The sequence below is a fragment of the Sarcophilus harrisii genome, chromosome 1 (assembly GCF_902635505.1).
Source record: "Sarcophilus harrisii chromosome 1, mSarHar1.11, whole genome shotgun sequence".
NCBI classification, from domain to species: domain Eukaryota; kingdom Metazoa; phylum Chordata; class Mammalia; order Dasyuromorphia; family Dasyuridae; genus Sarcophilus; species Sarcophilus harrisii.
In genome coordinates, this window is record NC_045426.1 from 167764505 (window position 1) to 167780947 (window position 16443).

The following is a 16443-nucleotide window of genomic DNA, read 5'->3' on the forward strand; positions in this document are numbered from 1 at the left end:
GGGGAGCAGAAAAAAAGTCAAGATTAGCTACCCTTCTCTGATGGTAAAATGCCACCATTACCCAGTCCCATACACTTTTCAATCTTTCTGAGAATACATTCTACTGTTTGTGACTACAGACAGATGGAGAAGAGGTTCCGATCAGCTAGAATTACAAATGTACCCAGGGGTTGGGAAAATAAGTAATTTTGCAAATACAAACCAAAGAAGAAAAGGAAATTGGAAGGACAAAATCCAATACTAAGAGAAAAGAAACATTATCCCCACTTCCTTCATCTTTGTCACAAACCTATTTCCTTCTCATTTCCCTAAAAATATCACAGGAAGTAGGAACTGGAGAGATCCCGGAGGAAATATACACAAACCATAGTCCCAGAGACTGGGATAATAATTCATTATTACCACATAATAATTCATTTTGACATATCAGGATTGTAAAATACTCACTTTGATGAAATTCTGAAACTTTTTGTTCTGCTGCAACTCTTTGAAGAGACTGACGGCTTCTTTATGATGGCTACAAAATTCTCCATATATTTTCTTCATTGTATTTGCATTTTCTTCTGAAAACTAATGGGATCATCAATTAAATGATGGTTTACAAATCTGGTTAATTTTCAAAACTGAGATACATGGCAAGGTGGAACCACTAGAATAAGCCTTGAAACCAGGAATGCCACAGTTTAGGACCTATCTCTGACACAACTTGTATAGGCAAGTTATTGAACCACAGAGTAATCTAGGCTACTTAATAAAGTCCAAATTTCTCTCCAAAAATTCCTGACCTGCATGGATAATAGAAACTTCCTCCCCTGGAAATTCCCTATACCAATGAATCACAAGTCTAGTCCTTAACCCCATCCCTAACCCCTTCTGAAATCAGACTTTAAAAATGAAGAAAAAAAAACATTATAATAAGAATTTAATTTAAATTCAAATGTAAAGAAAAAAATAATAATATAATAATGGAAATTACAAAAACAAACTGCTCCATAGTTCTCAAACTATTTCACTTGGAAATTGGAATAAAGAAATCTGAGAACAAACTTTGGAAAGCAAAATGATGTGATGATTTCACATAAAATCTATCGCAATAGGAAATACTTTGACTATTTCATAAACTTATGATTTTACTGATATAAGTATTCCTTACATGATAGTAGAAAAATCTCTTCATATATCTTCTCATTCTGAATGATTCCTGTCCATACTTTTCCAAAAATCCTCCTTAGAGATTTACCCAAAATCCTGAAAGCCTTCTCGTCCTTTATATCTCAAAGGTACCAGTACAAATTAGTCTATCTTATTGCTTTTCATTGTTAGTATGTGACCCGTTCACAATATTTTCTGGTCATAAGATCAGAGAATCTTAGAACTGCAAGGAAATTTAGAGGTCATTCAGTATAGTCCCATTATTCTATAGATGATGAAGCTGAGACCCACAGAAATTTAGTGAGTTGACCAAAATCACACAGGTGCCAAGTACCAAAGCTGGGATTTGAACTCAAATGTTCTATCTATAAATTCATCATTTTATACACTACACTTTATAGCCTCTATTTGTACTTTAAACATTCTCAATAATTTATTTTATGTGACATCTAAAGGATGTTACCATTTATTTTATCTGTAAAATCAACATATATTATATATTACATCTATGTTAACTTATTATTATTCAAAATTATATGTATGTAGATATAGATAGCATTTAACTAGGTAGGACAAAATGCAGACCTGAAAGCTCTCCTCAAAGAAAAGATGATGTATGTGTTAAAATTCTAGCAACAAGTATTATTTTTACATTTGATTAAATAACAAAAGGTATTTCAGTTTACAAAGTATCTACAGTTGGCAATTTTTATTGCATTTCCTCTTCACAACAACTCAGCAAGGTAGGCAGAATCATTCCAGAGAATGACAGATACAATTAGAGACATAAGTAATAGAGTAATTTCTACATAAACAAATATATAAATAATAAAATGCATATATTCCCTTTGGCTCTGTTGATCTATAACCATAAAGAGATGATCTAATATAGAATATAAGCTTCAAAAACCTGTCTGTGGGCAGCTAGGTGGTGTAGTGCATTGAGCATCAGCCCTGAAGTCAGGAGGACCTGAGTTCAAATTTGGTCTCAGACCCTTAATACTTCCTAGCTGTGTGACCCTGGGCAATTGCTTCAGGAAAAAACAAACGAATTGTTTTTCCCCTTCTCAAGAAAAGAATAACATAAATTGTAAATGTACAAATCATTCAAAATGTAGGTAAGGGATCGTCTTTCTGGTTGTATTTTTTTTTTACAAAAGCACCACTTGTAATCTTTGAAAATTTTTCTTCTTTGAGACATCTTGAAAATTTATTGCTAAGTGCTTTTAAAATTATTACCTACAGAGCAGAAGTGCCTGAAGTCAGCAAGATCAGAGTTCACAACCAGTCTCCCATACTTATTAGCTATGTGACCCTGAGAAAGTCATTCAATCTCTGAATGTTTCAATCTCCTCATATGTAAAAGGTGATAAAAATTGCAGTTAATTCCTAGGATTGTTGAGAGACTCAAATGAGATAATTTTTGTAAACTCCTTTGCAAACTTTAAAGCACTCTATAAATGCTAGCTATTATTATCTTTGCCCTTATTATTGTTATTAATGGTAAGTACTATGGATGATGATGGTATGCTAGGTTTGTAGATGGAATGCTAGGTCTGAAGTTAGAAAGACTCATCCTCATAAATTCAAATCCAGCCTCAGATATCTACTAGATGCATGACACTGGGCAAGTTATTTAATCCTGTTTGCCTCAGCTTCATCATCTGTAAAATGTGCTAGATAAGGAAAAAGCTATTCTAGAATCTTTGCCCCCAAAAAAACCTAAATTGAATCATGAAGATTTGAACATGGCTGAAAAGCAACTCAACAACAACAAAATATTATTATTATATTTTGGTTAGGTTTCAAGCTCTTAGGTTCTCTTGTTATTTCCTCAAATATCAACTACTGAAATGGTAGAGTGACAAATGTAGCAGGATTTCCAGTATTTTATGAAATGGAAATAGATTACAATAAAAATATAAGTAGATGTGTTCCATTCTACATCTAACTGCTATACCACTAGTTTCATCTACAAATGCAGTTGAGATGATATATCTTGAATAATATGCCAGTTTCTCTGGAAGCCAGTGGAAATCACACAAGTATCTTTGCTAAAAAAGCCAAATGGCCATCACAAAGAGTCAAATACAATTGAAATGACTGAACAGCAACTACCTCTAACTCCAGAACAATCCTCCATAGTGGATGCTGAAACCTAAATTACAATTATCTTCAGAGTGGTATATTAGTTTATATTTATAGTGAATGTTACAGCATACATACTAGAAGATCAAATGACCCAGAAAATGATGCTACCTTTGAATAAAAGAGGAAAGCAATTCAATTCCTTTGCAGCTAAGTCCTGATTAATATGAATAATGAGTCCCCTGAAATGATTGCATTATTTAAGCTCACACAGTCTTTTCCATTGAATTAGAATCAATTACTATACTTTACATACAATTATAAATTCTAATAGTATGAATTCAAATAATGGGAGTAGAGTTCTTATTTGTACAAATCGGGACCTACTGGCTTTATTAAAAGAGTTTAAACATAGTCCTTTAGCAAAAATTATAATATGAATATGACTGAATTCCTGCACTAACAAGTTCTAAATTTCTTCTTCTATAAAGTGAAGGGGTTGAATAGGATATCTACTAAGATCTCTCCCACATCTAGAATTTTATAATGTTCTTATCTCCATTACCTAATTACTTTATTGAACAGCAATCACTTTTGTAATACCTCTGTCAAGTGTTATAAAGAGTCTTGCCCACATATGTTACTTATTGTAAGGATAATATTGGGGACAGAGTAAGAAAACTAAGGCATTTTTCCAGAGAACACTCTCAGAGAATGGACTGACAAAGCATTTGAGCATCAGTCTTCCAAACAAGCAACAGGAAAGATGCTTAAACTCTTATTCACTTATTCAAGTTTTTCACAGGGACAAATACTCTAAAAATCACTCAAGACCTAAAAATGGCTAAATTTGTTACCCACACAGACATTCAAAGTACTTTTACCTGCTGCACCAGGATATCTCCGATTCGGTTGATGATAAAATTTCTGTCACTGCCTTCACAGGATTCCTGCCTCCTCTCCTTCATACTATAGAAGAAATGCCTATGAATCTCTAGTAACTCATCTAAACAGGGAAATATTTTATCCACGGTGCTGTGGTCAAGCTGGAGTTCTTCCTTCATTCCTTTTCTAAATATTTCAGACATGATGAGCAGGGTCTGGATGTGATGCATTTCAGTTTGCATCAACTCTGTAACAAAAGAGCATCTTAGTCAAAAATGTTTGCTTAATATTTGTGTCAAGCTGTTCTAGTGCCACATTCCCTAATCATTCCAAAAAAAGATTATGATGTCAATAAAACATTGGGGGCTTGCTTCCATAATGGAAATAAACATTGATACAGCATTTAATTTAAAGCCAAAAAACCCCTGCTTTATTATAACCTTCCAGAATTAAAAAATGATAAGGCTATATTGAATTTATTATGTCAGGATCCATTGTGCCACAATTGAATAAACCTGTAACTATCAGAGGTCAGTGTCTGAGTAATAAATCATTTTTTAACTAAGAGATCACTGCATATCCTTCCTATCTGCCCCTACCAGACCTGTTCTTTATGCTGTAGACTTTGTTTTCCACTGAAACTCCATTTCCTCCAGGAAAAAAAATTCCATGAGAGAGAATAGATAATAATTCAAAATAAATGGAGGGGTCAAAAGCACAAATTCCTGAACATTGGTTGCTTCATTCTATAAGCTGTGTCAATTTGATATAAGCTTAGTAGAAACTCATTTTTGTACAAAAATTCCATAGTGTCACTTATGAAGATGAGACAATCCTAAAAGCATCCTTTGTTAGCATCCTAACTTCAAGTAAAATGCATTTATTTGCACTGATTGGGTATTTATGACAATGTATCATAGATCATAGGGAAGTTTGTCATAACATTATGAAAAAAAGACTAATTATAAAAACTAATGACTTGAAGGACACAATACAGGGAAAATATTAAAAGATACATAAGTGAAAAAAATGTTCCACATGGATTTGCAAAGAGACAAATCATGTACTTATTAGAAACTAATAGAGTGATTAAAGGACTCTGCTTGACAACATTCTGTCAGCTGGAGGTTATCCTAATTAAACAAGTTGAAGAATTTAACTGAATTTCTGTAAAATATTCTACATGTCAAACTTGTCCTTTCTCAAGACTGGCCTTCTCTATAATTATTCTTAAGTGAGGTGTAAAGTAGTGATGTGAGAGCCACTAGGTAGTGCCATAGTACACAGAATACCTGGGCCTGGAGTCAGGAAGACTCATCTTCCTGAGTCCAAATATGACCTCAGATACTTAATATTAGTGTTATTCTGGGGAAGTCACTGAGTCCTATTTGCCTCAGTTTCCTTGTCTGCAAAATATGTAGAAGGAAATAGTAAACTACTTCAGTATCTTTGCTGAGAAAACTCCAAATGGAGTCATAAACAGTCAGACACAATTGAAATGACTTAACAACAAAGTGAGATATGACCCACAAACATGAATTTTCAGATACCTGGAAAGATAGGTACCTAATACATTTTTACCTGGCCTTGAACAGCAGTAGTTAGTTTTCACCTATCACACATACCCAACAAGACTCACCAAAAATGACATCCTGCCTTTTGATGACATCTTTTTCCTGCTTGCTGCAAAATGCTGGTTCTACTGCAAGACTCCAAGATTCTGCTTCAAGCTCCTGCGCATCTGAGCTGAGATCACTCCACAGAGACAAATCAACAACTTCTGGAACAGACAGAAACCCATCAGGAACATCTCCAAACCCAGCCTGATGGGATTTTAACAAGGACAGCCCTTCATACACATGCAGCTGCAGCCATTTCTTCCTATCAGTCAATGAACCAGAGCCAGCCTTCTTAGGAAATGCAAATGATTCAACCAAATGATTTAAGATCGAAACCTACATATTGGATCACACATAGAGAGTACTAACCATGGGAGGGGCTTCAAAAACAAGAGAAATTTGGTATTGAAATATTGATATTGATTGGAATTGATGTATTGATATTGGGACATTGGTATTGTTTCTGAAATACACATATTTTAAAATCCATTTTAGTGCTCCTCAGTGTTTGCAAAGCCCTTGAGAATTTTGGAAACAAAATTTCTCTCTTCCCTAATATTTTCCACTATTTATTTAAATACTGAATTTTGTCCTTGTCTGGTTTCTGTTCATTGTCTTGCTAGTCATCATTAACATGCCCACTAGGCAGCAGACAGGTATTCATTGTCACATGCAATAATGGATTTTTCTACCACTCTGACAATTCTTACAAAAATACTACAAGAAAAGCAATATTTGAATTTGTCTGGAGATATATTGCACTTGAAACATTCCCACACTTTTCTGTCAAGCTGAAAGGGACAATGGCCTATAGAACTGAGAGAAGTCTCAAATAAAGAAACCTAATAAGACTATCTTAAAAATAAAAGAGATCCTAGTGGTCATCTAATCTAATCTCTGATGAACAGTTTCCCTCTCCAATAAGTAATCATTCAATCTAAATTAGAAGACTTCTAGAAATGGGAAGCTTACAACCTACCAAAGCAACCCTCTCCATTTTTGGACAGTTTTACTTATTAGAATATTGCTTCTTAAAGTAATCTAAAAGTTGCCTCCATGCAATTTTCACTGGTTCCACTTCTACTCTTTGGGACTAAAGAGAAAGAAAAATAAAGACTATATGTGTATATATATAGGCATATGTATGTATATTTGTATAATTTCTTCTTCCGTGTGACAACCCTTCAAATGTTTGAAGGCTGAAATTACACCCCCACTATCTTCTCTCTTTTTGGCTATATGTCCCCAGATTCTTAAAATAATCTGTTAGACTATGACATCAAGACTCCTCACCATCTTCACTATTTTCTCATGGACATGCTCCAGTTTATCCATGTTCTTCAATATGATGGCCAGAAGTGAACATCATGCCAAAACTGTGATTTGATCAGAACAAGCTAATCTCATAATTCCAAATGTTACTTTTCTTTGAAAAAAAACTAAGTTAAGAGTCAATATGGCTGAGTGTATACAAGGCAGGATTTGAAGCTGGTAAAATTTGGTGTAAAAATCCACTGCTAACACTTGAGCTGTGTGATCATAGTTTCATACTCAAAATAAAAGGGTTGAACTAGAAGGTCCATAAGTTTCCTCTTACCTCTAAATCAATGAACTATGATTTTATGAATTTATGTATTTTCTATTTTTGGCTACAAAGATCCTATTAATGGCACATGTTAAGTTTTCAGTCCACTAAACTCTATACCTAAGTGAGTTTCATAAAGTCTTGGTAATTGATCCAATGTGCTTCTGACTTTTGCCCTGTATTCATTCTCCTTCATTTGCATATTCCTTCAGACATAGGATAAGTATAGTACTTTAGCCCCTTTCCCAAATTAAACTCTTAATTTAAATTCCATCTCTTCAAAATTAATAGACAAGAATTGTGATGTTTATTTTATTTGCCATCAGGTACTAATTTCATTTGGCATTACCAGGATCTGTGAAATTCAACAAACAATTATTGAGCCCTTATTGTCCACAGAGTACTCACAGTAAAACGCAGTCCTGTGTTATCAAACTTAAAATGTAGTGGAGGGGTGTATAAAGAACTCAAAATAACCAATACTTGGTGGCTATGAAGCTTTAGGTCAGTTTCATAAAAAGTGCTGAAAAGTTCATTAGATTTGAGCTTGAAAAGGCATCTTGTTTTTTAATTTTTTGGGGGGAACGGGTAAAGGTGATTCAGACCTGTGATTTTATCACTGTAGAGAATCACTAATATGGAAACACTCTCCACCTACAGGTCAGTAACTACTCTGTTACTTAGTCTTAGAGGATGATCCAGGGCATTGAGAGGTAAAGTGATTTGCCCACATATCTATGTGTCATCATCACATCAATATGTGTCAGAAAAAAGATTTGAATAGAGCTCTTGCTGATGCAAAGGCCAACCATCAAGCCAAAATGTCATTTGTGTCTTTATTTTAAAATACATTTACAACTGTAATATGAAAATCTGGATTCTATATATAACTAAATCAGTGAAAAGCTCAGATATACAAATATTAATTAATTTTTAATGGGATCTTAGACAGGGAACTGTCCTTTTTTCCCATTTTGATGTCAATAAAATACACAAAAATGATCATCAATATACAATGAACTCCATAGTTTTCACTAATACATAACATTCTTGACATAGTATTTCTTAGAATATGAATCTTATAAACTTTATAAATATAATTCTCACTAAGCCATATATGATACTACTATGTGTCAAATTTTCCATTCTTTTTTTACTGCAACAGAACATACTCCCAAGTTTTATGAAACAGAATTTAAATAAGAGATCACTAATTTCAGCAGGAAGATAGACCATCCAGTCTGAAGTACCAGAAAATATGTAATACAATTCTGATACTACCTGATTTCATAAAACAAAGCAGGAAATCTTTTTTTTTCTTTTTTTCCCCAACTGCTACTAGAGATATCAATGATCAGAGAGTAGTACTCTTCTCACCTTCCATTATAAATGAGTCCATGGAGGGAGAAGATCCCATTGACTGTAACAGCTCATCAGAATGTGACCTAGTCCTCCAATTGTTACTGTCAGCATCTGATTCCAAAGATGTCACTGACCTTCGGAAACTAAGCCAGGTTGGGGGAGAGAGAAGGAAGAGACAGAGAGGGAGAAGAAAGAGATGTAACCATAGCATCAACTCTAAGAACTTCAAGGATGTGAAAACAAATTGAATCTTACCTTTCTAGGCTGGCCCCAGGAACACTTCTGGACAGTGAGTGCCCTGGACATGTAGCTTCTTTTCTTCCTGTAGGGAGGCCAATAGGCATGGAAGAAGAAGGGTGCAGAGAAGAGGAATTGGGATGAGGAATATCCCTAAATGAAGAATCTGGAAAGCAAAGTCCAAGCATCACAGGTTGGTTGGTAGGTTTAAAAAAATAAAAATAACAATAAGGTACAGAAAACTCAAAACTAAAAACAGTTCACTCACACTTTTTTAAGAAGGTAGACATCAGATCACTTTCCACAGACACTCCATCTACTGGCAACATCCCTTCGATTTAATACCCTACCCAAGAGCCATGCATACACAGAGCCATATTTTGGAGTGTCCATCTAAAGGCTGTAGCACTACATAAATAATGAGAGCAATGGGATGGGGAAACACGGAACACAGCTTACCCATAAACTACTGCTTATGCTTATGGAGATGAGTTTTAAATAAATACAACATGTTATTAGCATCATTAGTATAATACATGTTGTGTATATAGCCTTATACACACACAGGGTATATAAATAGAAAGGAATGCTGTTGGTGAGGTGGAGGAAGAGAGAAAGAGGAGTGTCCCTCGTGGCATAAGAATGGAAGTAGGTGAAAAATTGCCACTCAAGTTAAATTCAACTGCTCCATCCTGAAAATAGAATGGTGTTTCAATAGGCTATTATATTTAGTATCCATTTTTGTATGTTGGGAGGAGGAAAGAAAAAACATCCTGAATGCAGACAAACTTGTAAAATACTATAAATGCGTTTAAAGAATATATGCCAGGACATATTATCTGAAAGGAAAGGAAAACTATTAATCCAGAGCACCTTCTCAGTCAACAAAGTTAAATAAATATGTATTAAGTGCCTACTCTACACATACAACAGTGACAAATAACCCAGTCCATGCCTTGAAGCAGTTCACAATCTACCTGATATGAGGAAAGAAACACAATTTGTGCTGCAATACTACTAATATAAGACAGAGGTTAATGAGGCAAAGGAGAGACATTCTTGAGCAGAATGTACACATGGAGAAAGGTCAGAAAAGAATCAAATAGGTAAGGGTGTACTCTATTTCTAGTAAAGGTGGGACTTTTTCTTTGTCTTTTTTTTTTTTTTTACAAACTTTAACCAATTGAGCCTACTATTAAAAGTAAATGAAAATTTCATATATAGAAATGAATAATTCATATAAGATCTTTGACTAGATTTGATGAATGTTTTTCATTTGTGAGTTGTATATTTCAAATGTAAAAATCATATTAAATCCATCATAGGTGGGAAGGAAAGAAACTTGAACAAATAAGAAAACAATAAAGAGGTCTTTTATTTGGAGAGATGTTTGTGGGATGCATTATATTTGAAAAGAATTGTCCTGTCCATTTCATTATTATCCATAGAACTTACTTCCAAGGATAGCTTGCGGTCTGTTCTTGTTGTGATATCTCTCCTGGAGTTTCTGGTGAGGAAGAACATTAGAAATGCAAAACATCAGATCAAAGTCTTGCTGTGAAAAGGCCCACAGAGTTAAATGGAAGGAGAATCTAATCAGTCATTCTCATCTTGGACATCACATTTTTTATGAACATTGTTCAATAAGCATCCTCAGAGGAGTCAGGAAGAGCCTGCCCACCTGCTAAGAGCACAATGGAAGAATTCCTTACTATCTAATCCCCTACTACCTTTTTCTTCTTCTTTTTTTTAAACTACTAGCTCCCCTACCTGTTATTTATGTAATGGAAAATATGAAATGGGGTACTTCAGGGCCACTTCTGCCAAAAACATTGAAGTTCATGTGCCAAAGGATGAATAATAATCACTGTGCCCATTTGTATGGTCCCTTAAGGAACCACCTTCATATTACTTCCAAATATATTCATTGATTCCTTCATTTTAGCCTTGATCTTTTAAAATAAGCTATAGAAAGGAAAACTAATCTAAGCCCAACCTATTTTCCTGTGTGGTTGCTCTTTAGTCTGTATATGTTTTTTAGAAGCATCTGCATCAAGTACGGAACTTGTGCCTGACTCCTGAACCTAACAAATGATCACCAATCACTACAGCTTCTGCTTTGGGAAGACATTTTAGAGATGGGGAAATTTAACCAAGAGAGGTTAACAACAGACATGGTTTCAGATTACCTTGGTACATGGAAGGGTGCATTCTCTACAGCTTTTATGTACACTTGCATTACAGACTGAAAGAAAAAGCAAATCTTTCAATATTCATGTCAAAGAATCATTTATTTAAAATGCAGAAGACTAGAACATTCTTTCTTAAGATTCTCCATACAAAATTGCTTCTCCCACTAAAACCTGAAATTGTAGTCCTTTCCAAAAGTTGACATAATATATATTTCAAAATATTTCTTAACACTAAGTAAGCCTTAATTTCCTTAACTTGGTTAATTAGCAAAGGCTAACCAGAAATTTCTCATACGTTCAGCTTTGTATAAGGGAACAAAGGATTCCCTTTGTATAAGGGACCAGGAAAGAAGTCTTTTGTCCATGTCTGACATATTTGTCCATTACATTGCTGGTTGTCACTTACATGTCAACCAAGGATTGAATGGCAACTTATTGTAATGTGTATTTATGGATTTTTTTCCAACAGGATTTGACAACTGCTCCCAAAAAATTACAGGGATTTTGTCCAGAGATTACACTGCACTTGATAAATTCCTATTCTTCTCTATAAAACCAGACAAAATATGAAAGGCAATTAATGGGAATGGAATGAAGGGTTAAGAATCATGAAGAAAAAACCTCATTTGTTAGTTAGATATCAGGCCCAAAGAAAGAAGGTAGTCAAAGATAGATCCAAGATTCTTAAGCTTAAATTAATAGGATAATAGTCATCAAATTATTAAACAAACAAATGTATAAATTTTTAGGGTAAAATATTTACCTACTCTGACACTAACGAACAATTCTAAAAACTCAATGACGAAAAACATTTTCTATTTCCAGAAAGAGAACTGTTTAACTCTGAGTACATATTGAAGCATATTTTTCACTTTATTTTTCTTGGGGTTTTTTTTTGATAACAGATAATATAGAAATTTGTTTTGCAAGTCTTCACATGTATAATGGGTATCATATTGCATGCTTTCTCATGGGTGAGAGAGAGGGAAAGAATTTGGAATTCAAAAAAAGAGAATGTTAAAAAAAGGTTTTAAATACATAAATGAAAATAGCAGCACAATATCCTGAAACTTGGGGCAGTAAACCCATTACCTTGGAAGCAGGGCCTCACTTTAACAAAGAGTTAAAAGTCAAGAAACAGGCTAGGAAAAAATGAACAAATAAGAGAAAAAAATTCTGAACAGAGAAAGTTACTGTGATGACAAAGAGGCACAAAAACCAATGAGAAGAATATGTTGAAAAGCAGAATTAACCAAAAGGGAAAAGAAGGACAAACATTCACTGAAGAAAAAAAAAAACACTCCTTAAAAAATAGAATTGGTCAAATAGAAAAGGATATACCAAAGCTCACTAAAAAAATTACTTAAAAATTAGAATTAAGCAAGTGGAAGTTAATGATTTTATGAAAAATCAAGAAATAACAGAACAAAATCAAATGAATGAAAAATAGAAGACAATATAAAATATCTCATTGAAAAAACAACTGACGTGGGAAAATCCAGGAATAACTGGATTACCTGAAAGCCATGATCAAAAAAAGAACTTAGAAATCATCTTTCAAGAAGCTGTCAAGGAAAACTGCCCTATTATTCTAGAACTAAAAGGAAAATAGAAATTGAAAAAATCCACCAATCACCTCCTGAAACAGATCTCAAAATGAAAACTCCGAGAAATATTATATAGCCAAATTCTAGAGCTCCCAGGTCAAGGAGAAAATATTGCAAGCATCCAGCAAGAAACAAGTCAACTATCAAGGAGCCATAATCAGGATAGCACAAGATGTAGTAGCTTTTTCATTAAAGGATAAGAAAGCTTAGAATATAATATTCTAGAGGGCAAGGAGCTAGGATTGCAACCAAAAATTACCTACTCAGAAAAACTTTCCATCCACTATAAACAATTTTTCTTGTCTCTTTAATGTGATATTTCACATTATTTACCCCATTCTACCTCTCCCTTCCCCTTTCTGCAAGTGCATTCCTCTCTCACCCCTTAATTTTAATTTTTTTAGGTATCATTCCTTCCTATTCAAATCATATTTGTATCTTCTGTCTAAATATATGCTTTCTAGCTTTCTCATTCTTATGGTAGTTTGAAGAGAGAAAAGGAGAAAGAATAGAATAATTGGGGGACAAGGGAAGATGGAGACAAATACATTTATCAATATACGTCCTGTGAAAAAAAATTTGAAGCAAGTTTCTCTGATAAAGGCCTCATTTCTCCAACATATAGAGAACTCAAGTTAAATTTATAAAACCATTCTCCATTTGATAAATAATCAAAAGATATGAACAGTCTCAAATGAAGCAATCAAAGCTATCTATAGCCATATGAAAATATGCTTCAACTCACTACTGATTATAGAAGTGCAAATTAAAAGAATTCAGAGACACTACCTTATACCAATTAGTTGAGCTAATAGGACAGAAAAAGAAAATGACAAATGTTTGAGAGAATGTGAAAAAAAAAATGAGACATTAAGGCGCCATTAGTAGAGTTGTGAATTAATTCATCCATTCCATAGAGCAATTTGGAACTATGCCCAAAGGGCTATAAAACCATGCATATTCTTTGACCTAGCAATATAGCAGTACTGGGTTTGTGTCCCAAAAAAGATAACAAACAAAAAGTAAAATGGCCTGTATGTATAAAAATGTTTATAGCAGCTCTTTTCTGCAGGCAAGGAACTGGAAATCAAAGGCATGCCCATCAACTGGGGAATGGCTGAACAAATTAAGGTATATGATTATAATGGAACACTATTATACTATAAGAAATGATGGTCAGAAAAACCTGGAAAGATTTCCATGAGCTGATACAAAGTGAAATGTACTGTATACAAAGTAACAAAAATATTTTAAGATGATCAGCTGTGAATGATTTAGCTATTCCCAGCAATCTAAATGTCCAAGACAACTCCAAAGGACTTATGAAAAATGCTATCCATCCCCCCAAAAAAATAACTGATGGTGTCTGAATACATATTGAATCTTACTTTTTTTTAACTTTCATTTTTTTTGAAATTTTTTGTCTGTTTTCTTTCACATCATGACCAATATGAAAATGTTTTGCATGACTACACATGCATAACCTATATCAAATTACTTGCCTTCTCAATGAGGTGGTGAATGAAGTAGACAGGGAGGAAGGGAGAGGATTTTAAAACTCGAAGATTTTTTAAAATGAATGTTAAAATTGATTTTCTATGTAATTAATTGAGAAAAATATATTTTTTTAATTTTAAAAATGAAAAGTTCACAAAAGAGTATTTATTCAAGTTTGGGACAATTACATTAAAGAACTGTACACAAGATGTCCTTAACTTCTGATTTTCTAACAAGCAAAAAAAAGTGACTTCTTCAAGGGAAACAGAAGGTTAAAGTGTATCTAATGAGAACTGAAGTCCACAATCACAATGAGGGAAAAATAATCAGTGCTGCTTTAGAAACAATCTGCTAATGACATTTATCATACCTAAAAACTTCAGTTATAAGTTCAAAATTTAAAAGTTTGAAAGTGGAGCAAACACCCTGTATGCAGCCCCAAAGAGGGTAGATAAAGGTGGGTGCCCCTAAGAGGAGTCTGCCTGGGTATTTGGTAATAAAAAGTAGTTTTAATATTTATGAATTAAATCTCATTTGTTTGCTTTTGTAAATGAATATTAACCCCCCCCAAAAAAACTAAGAAAAAATAAAAGTAACATAAATTTTTGAGACTCAATCTACCAAATACATAGTGCTGAAAAGGGAAGCTAAGGTAATTTTTGTTCGGACATAGTTCCTTCTTATATGGAGCTTATTTACAAACTAGTGAAGAGAAAATAAATAAAGACAAAATACAAACAAAGCCAACAAAATCTGAAGAAGCTACTTACTAGAACACTGGAATGACTCTTTTCCCAGAAGGGGCTTATCACAAACAAAACATGGTAGAACCCCTGAGAACATCCCGGGGACAAACTGATGTCGATTCAATTTTTCTTTGTCTTTGGCATCCTTGTTCTTTGTCTTCAGACACAACAGTAGCAGGAAAGGGAAAAGACACAAAGGCAGTTGGAATACTAGGAGCCAATTATTTTTAACAGCACAAAGTCTTTGTATTAATAATTATCTTTGCAAGTATTATACCTGGTACTAAGTGACACTCCCTTCCCCCAACCTCCAGCCAAAGTAAGCTAAAACTCTGAGTTTGGACACAATCACTCTAAACACAAAATCAGTTTCAAATACAAACACTGTAAAAATGCAATTTAGAAAAACTACGAATTTTTAAGCACACAGAAGAAACATTTAGCACCTGCTGGGAACCACAGACTTCAAAAATATGAATGCAATGTCCATTATCTTTTTCTGCAAGATAGAATATTGGCCCCCAGTTGATTACCTTAGATTTATTCCTAGGGCTGGTCATTCTGTTCATGAGAAAGCTAAATGTGCGGCTCACTTTGTACTTTTCCGATTCTGATTTGGCAGGTATGATGTATTTATCCCATTCCTCCTCTTGAATCCTAGAACATAGAATCATTTACTTGAACAAAGCAGGGCAGAATTGAAGATTTAGAACCTCATCCACTGCACTTAGTCTAGCAATTGCAGTGCAAGATATATTGAAATTTTAATGGCTTTTCTAAAGGCATGAAAACCTTTTCTGTTTATTCAGAAGTCTTTTCAGACTTCTCACCCAAGAAAATAGTCAACTCCCCATTATCAGTGATAAAACAAAATTTCCAGGTCTCAAATGAGCCAACCAAGCAACAATCTGAAAAGCATTTGTAGGCTTAGGAATATGGTTGGATTCAATCCTTTTGCAGACATACAAGGATATGTACAAACATAATCCTCAAAAATACACAGAGCTCATCACCTCTGTGCCCAGATTCAAAGTCCTCATGCTTATATCTCAATTCCAGAAATCTGTCAATCATTTGACAAAGTGGAGGAGGCTGCATGAAGTTACTGATAATCAAGAATTAACTACATAAAATTTAGAAATCTCTTAAGCCGGGCTCCTAAATCACAGAATAGAAGAGACCAGAGATCTTCTATGAAAAGATAGATTTTCCCTAAATATGAACTGGCAATGCTATAATTCTCAAAGCCAAAAAACAAGAGTAAAACTTGAAAGATAAGCTGCTCTACAAAAACTCATTCCATAAAATGAAAGAAAGCCACACATTTAAGTTCAACTTAATATCTATAGCAAATTATATAATGTTTAAGAAAGTAACACTTTTCCAATGTGTTTAAAAGCTGAAGTCTCTTCTACTCTATGACTAATTTTCATCATTGAAGACTAGCACATTGAGTGCTAAGGAATGTTTCAA

The 16443-nt window shown here is 33.9% G+C and overlaps 1 protein-coding gene across 7 annotated transcripts in view; it reads right to left on the reverse strand.

The window, feature by feature from the left end:
* Positions 1-16443, reverse strand: part of ARHGEF28 (Rho guanine nucleotide exchange factor 28) — a 352261-nt gene that overhangs the window by 87931 nt on the left and 247887 nt on the right. For 6 of the 7 annotated variants that reach the window (XM_031966506.1, XM_031966513.1, XM_031966496.1 and 3 more), the window contains 9 exons: positions 15504-15627; positions 14995-15127; positions 11118-11173; positions 10384-10435; positions 8947-9094; positions 8707-8834; positions 5765-5905; positions 4125-4372; positions 448-570 (listed from right to left, as the gene is read on the reverse strand). In XM_031966506.1, the coding sequence (XP_031822366.1) occupies positions 448-570; positions 4125-4372; positions 5765-5905; positions 8707-8834; positions 8947-9094; positions 10384-10435; positions 11118-11173; positions 14995-15127; positions 15504-15627 (1153 nt within the window). The remainder of the gene's footprint in view (positions 1-447; positions 571-4124; positions 4373-5764; positions 5906-8706; positions 8835-8946; positions 9095-10383; positions 10436-11117; positions 11174-14994; positions 15128-15503; positions 15628-16443) is intronic. The other variant, XM_031966499.1, reaches the window with a different exon arrangement.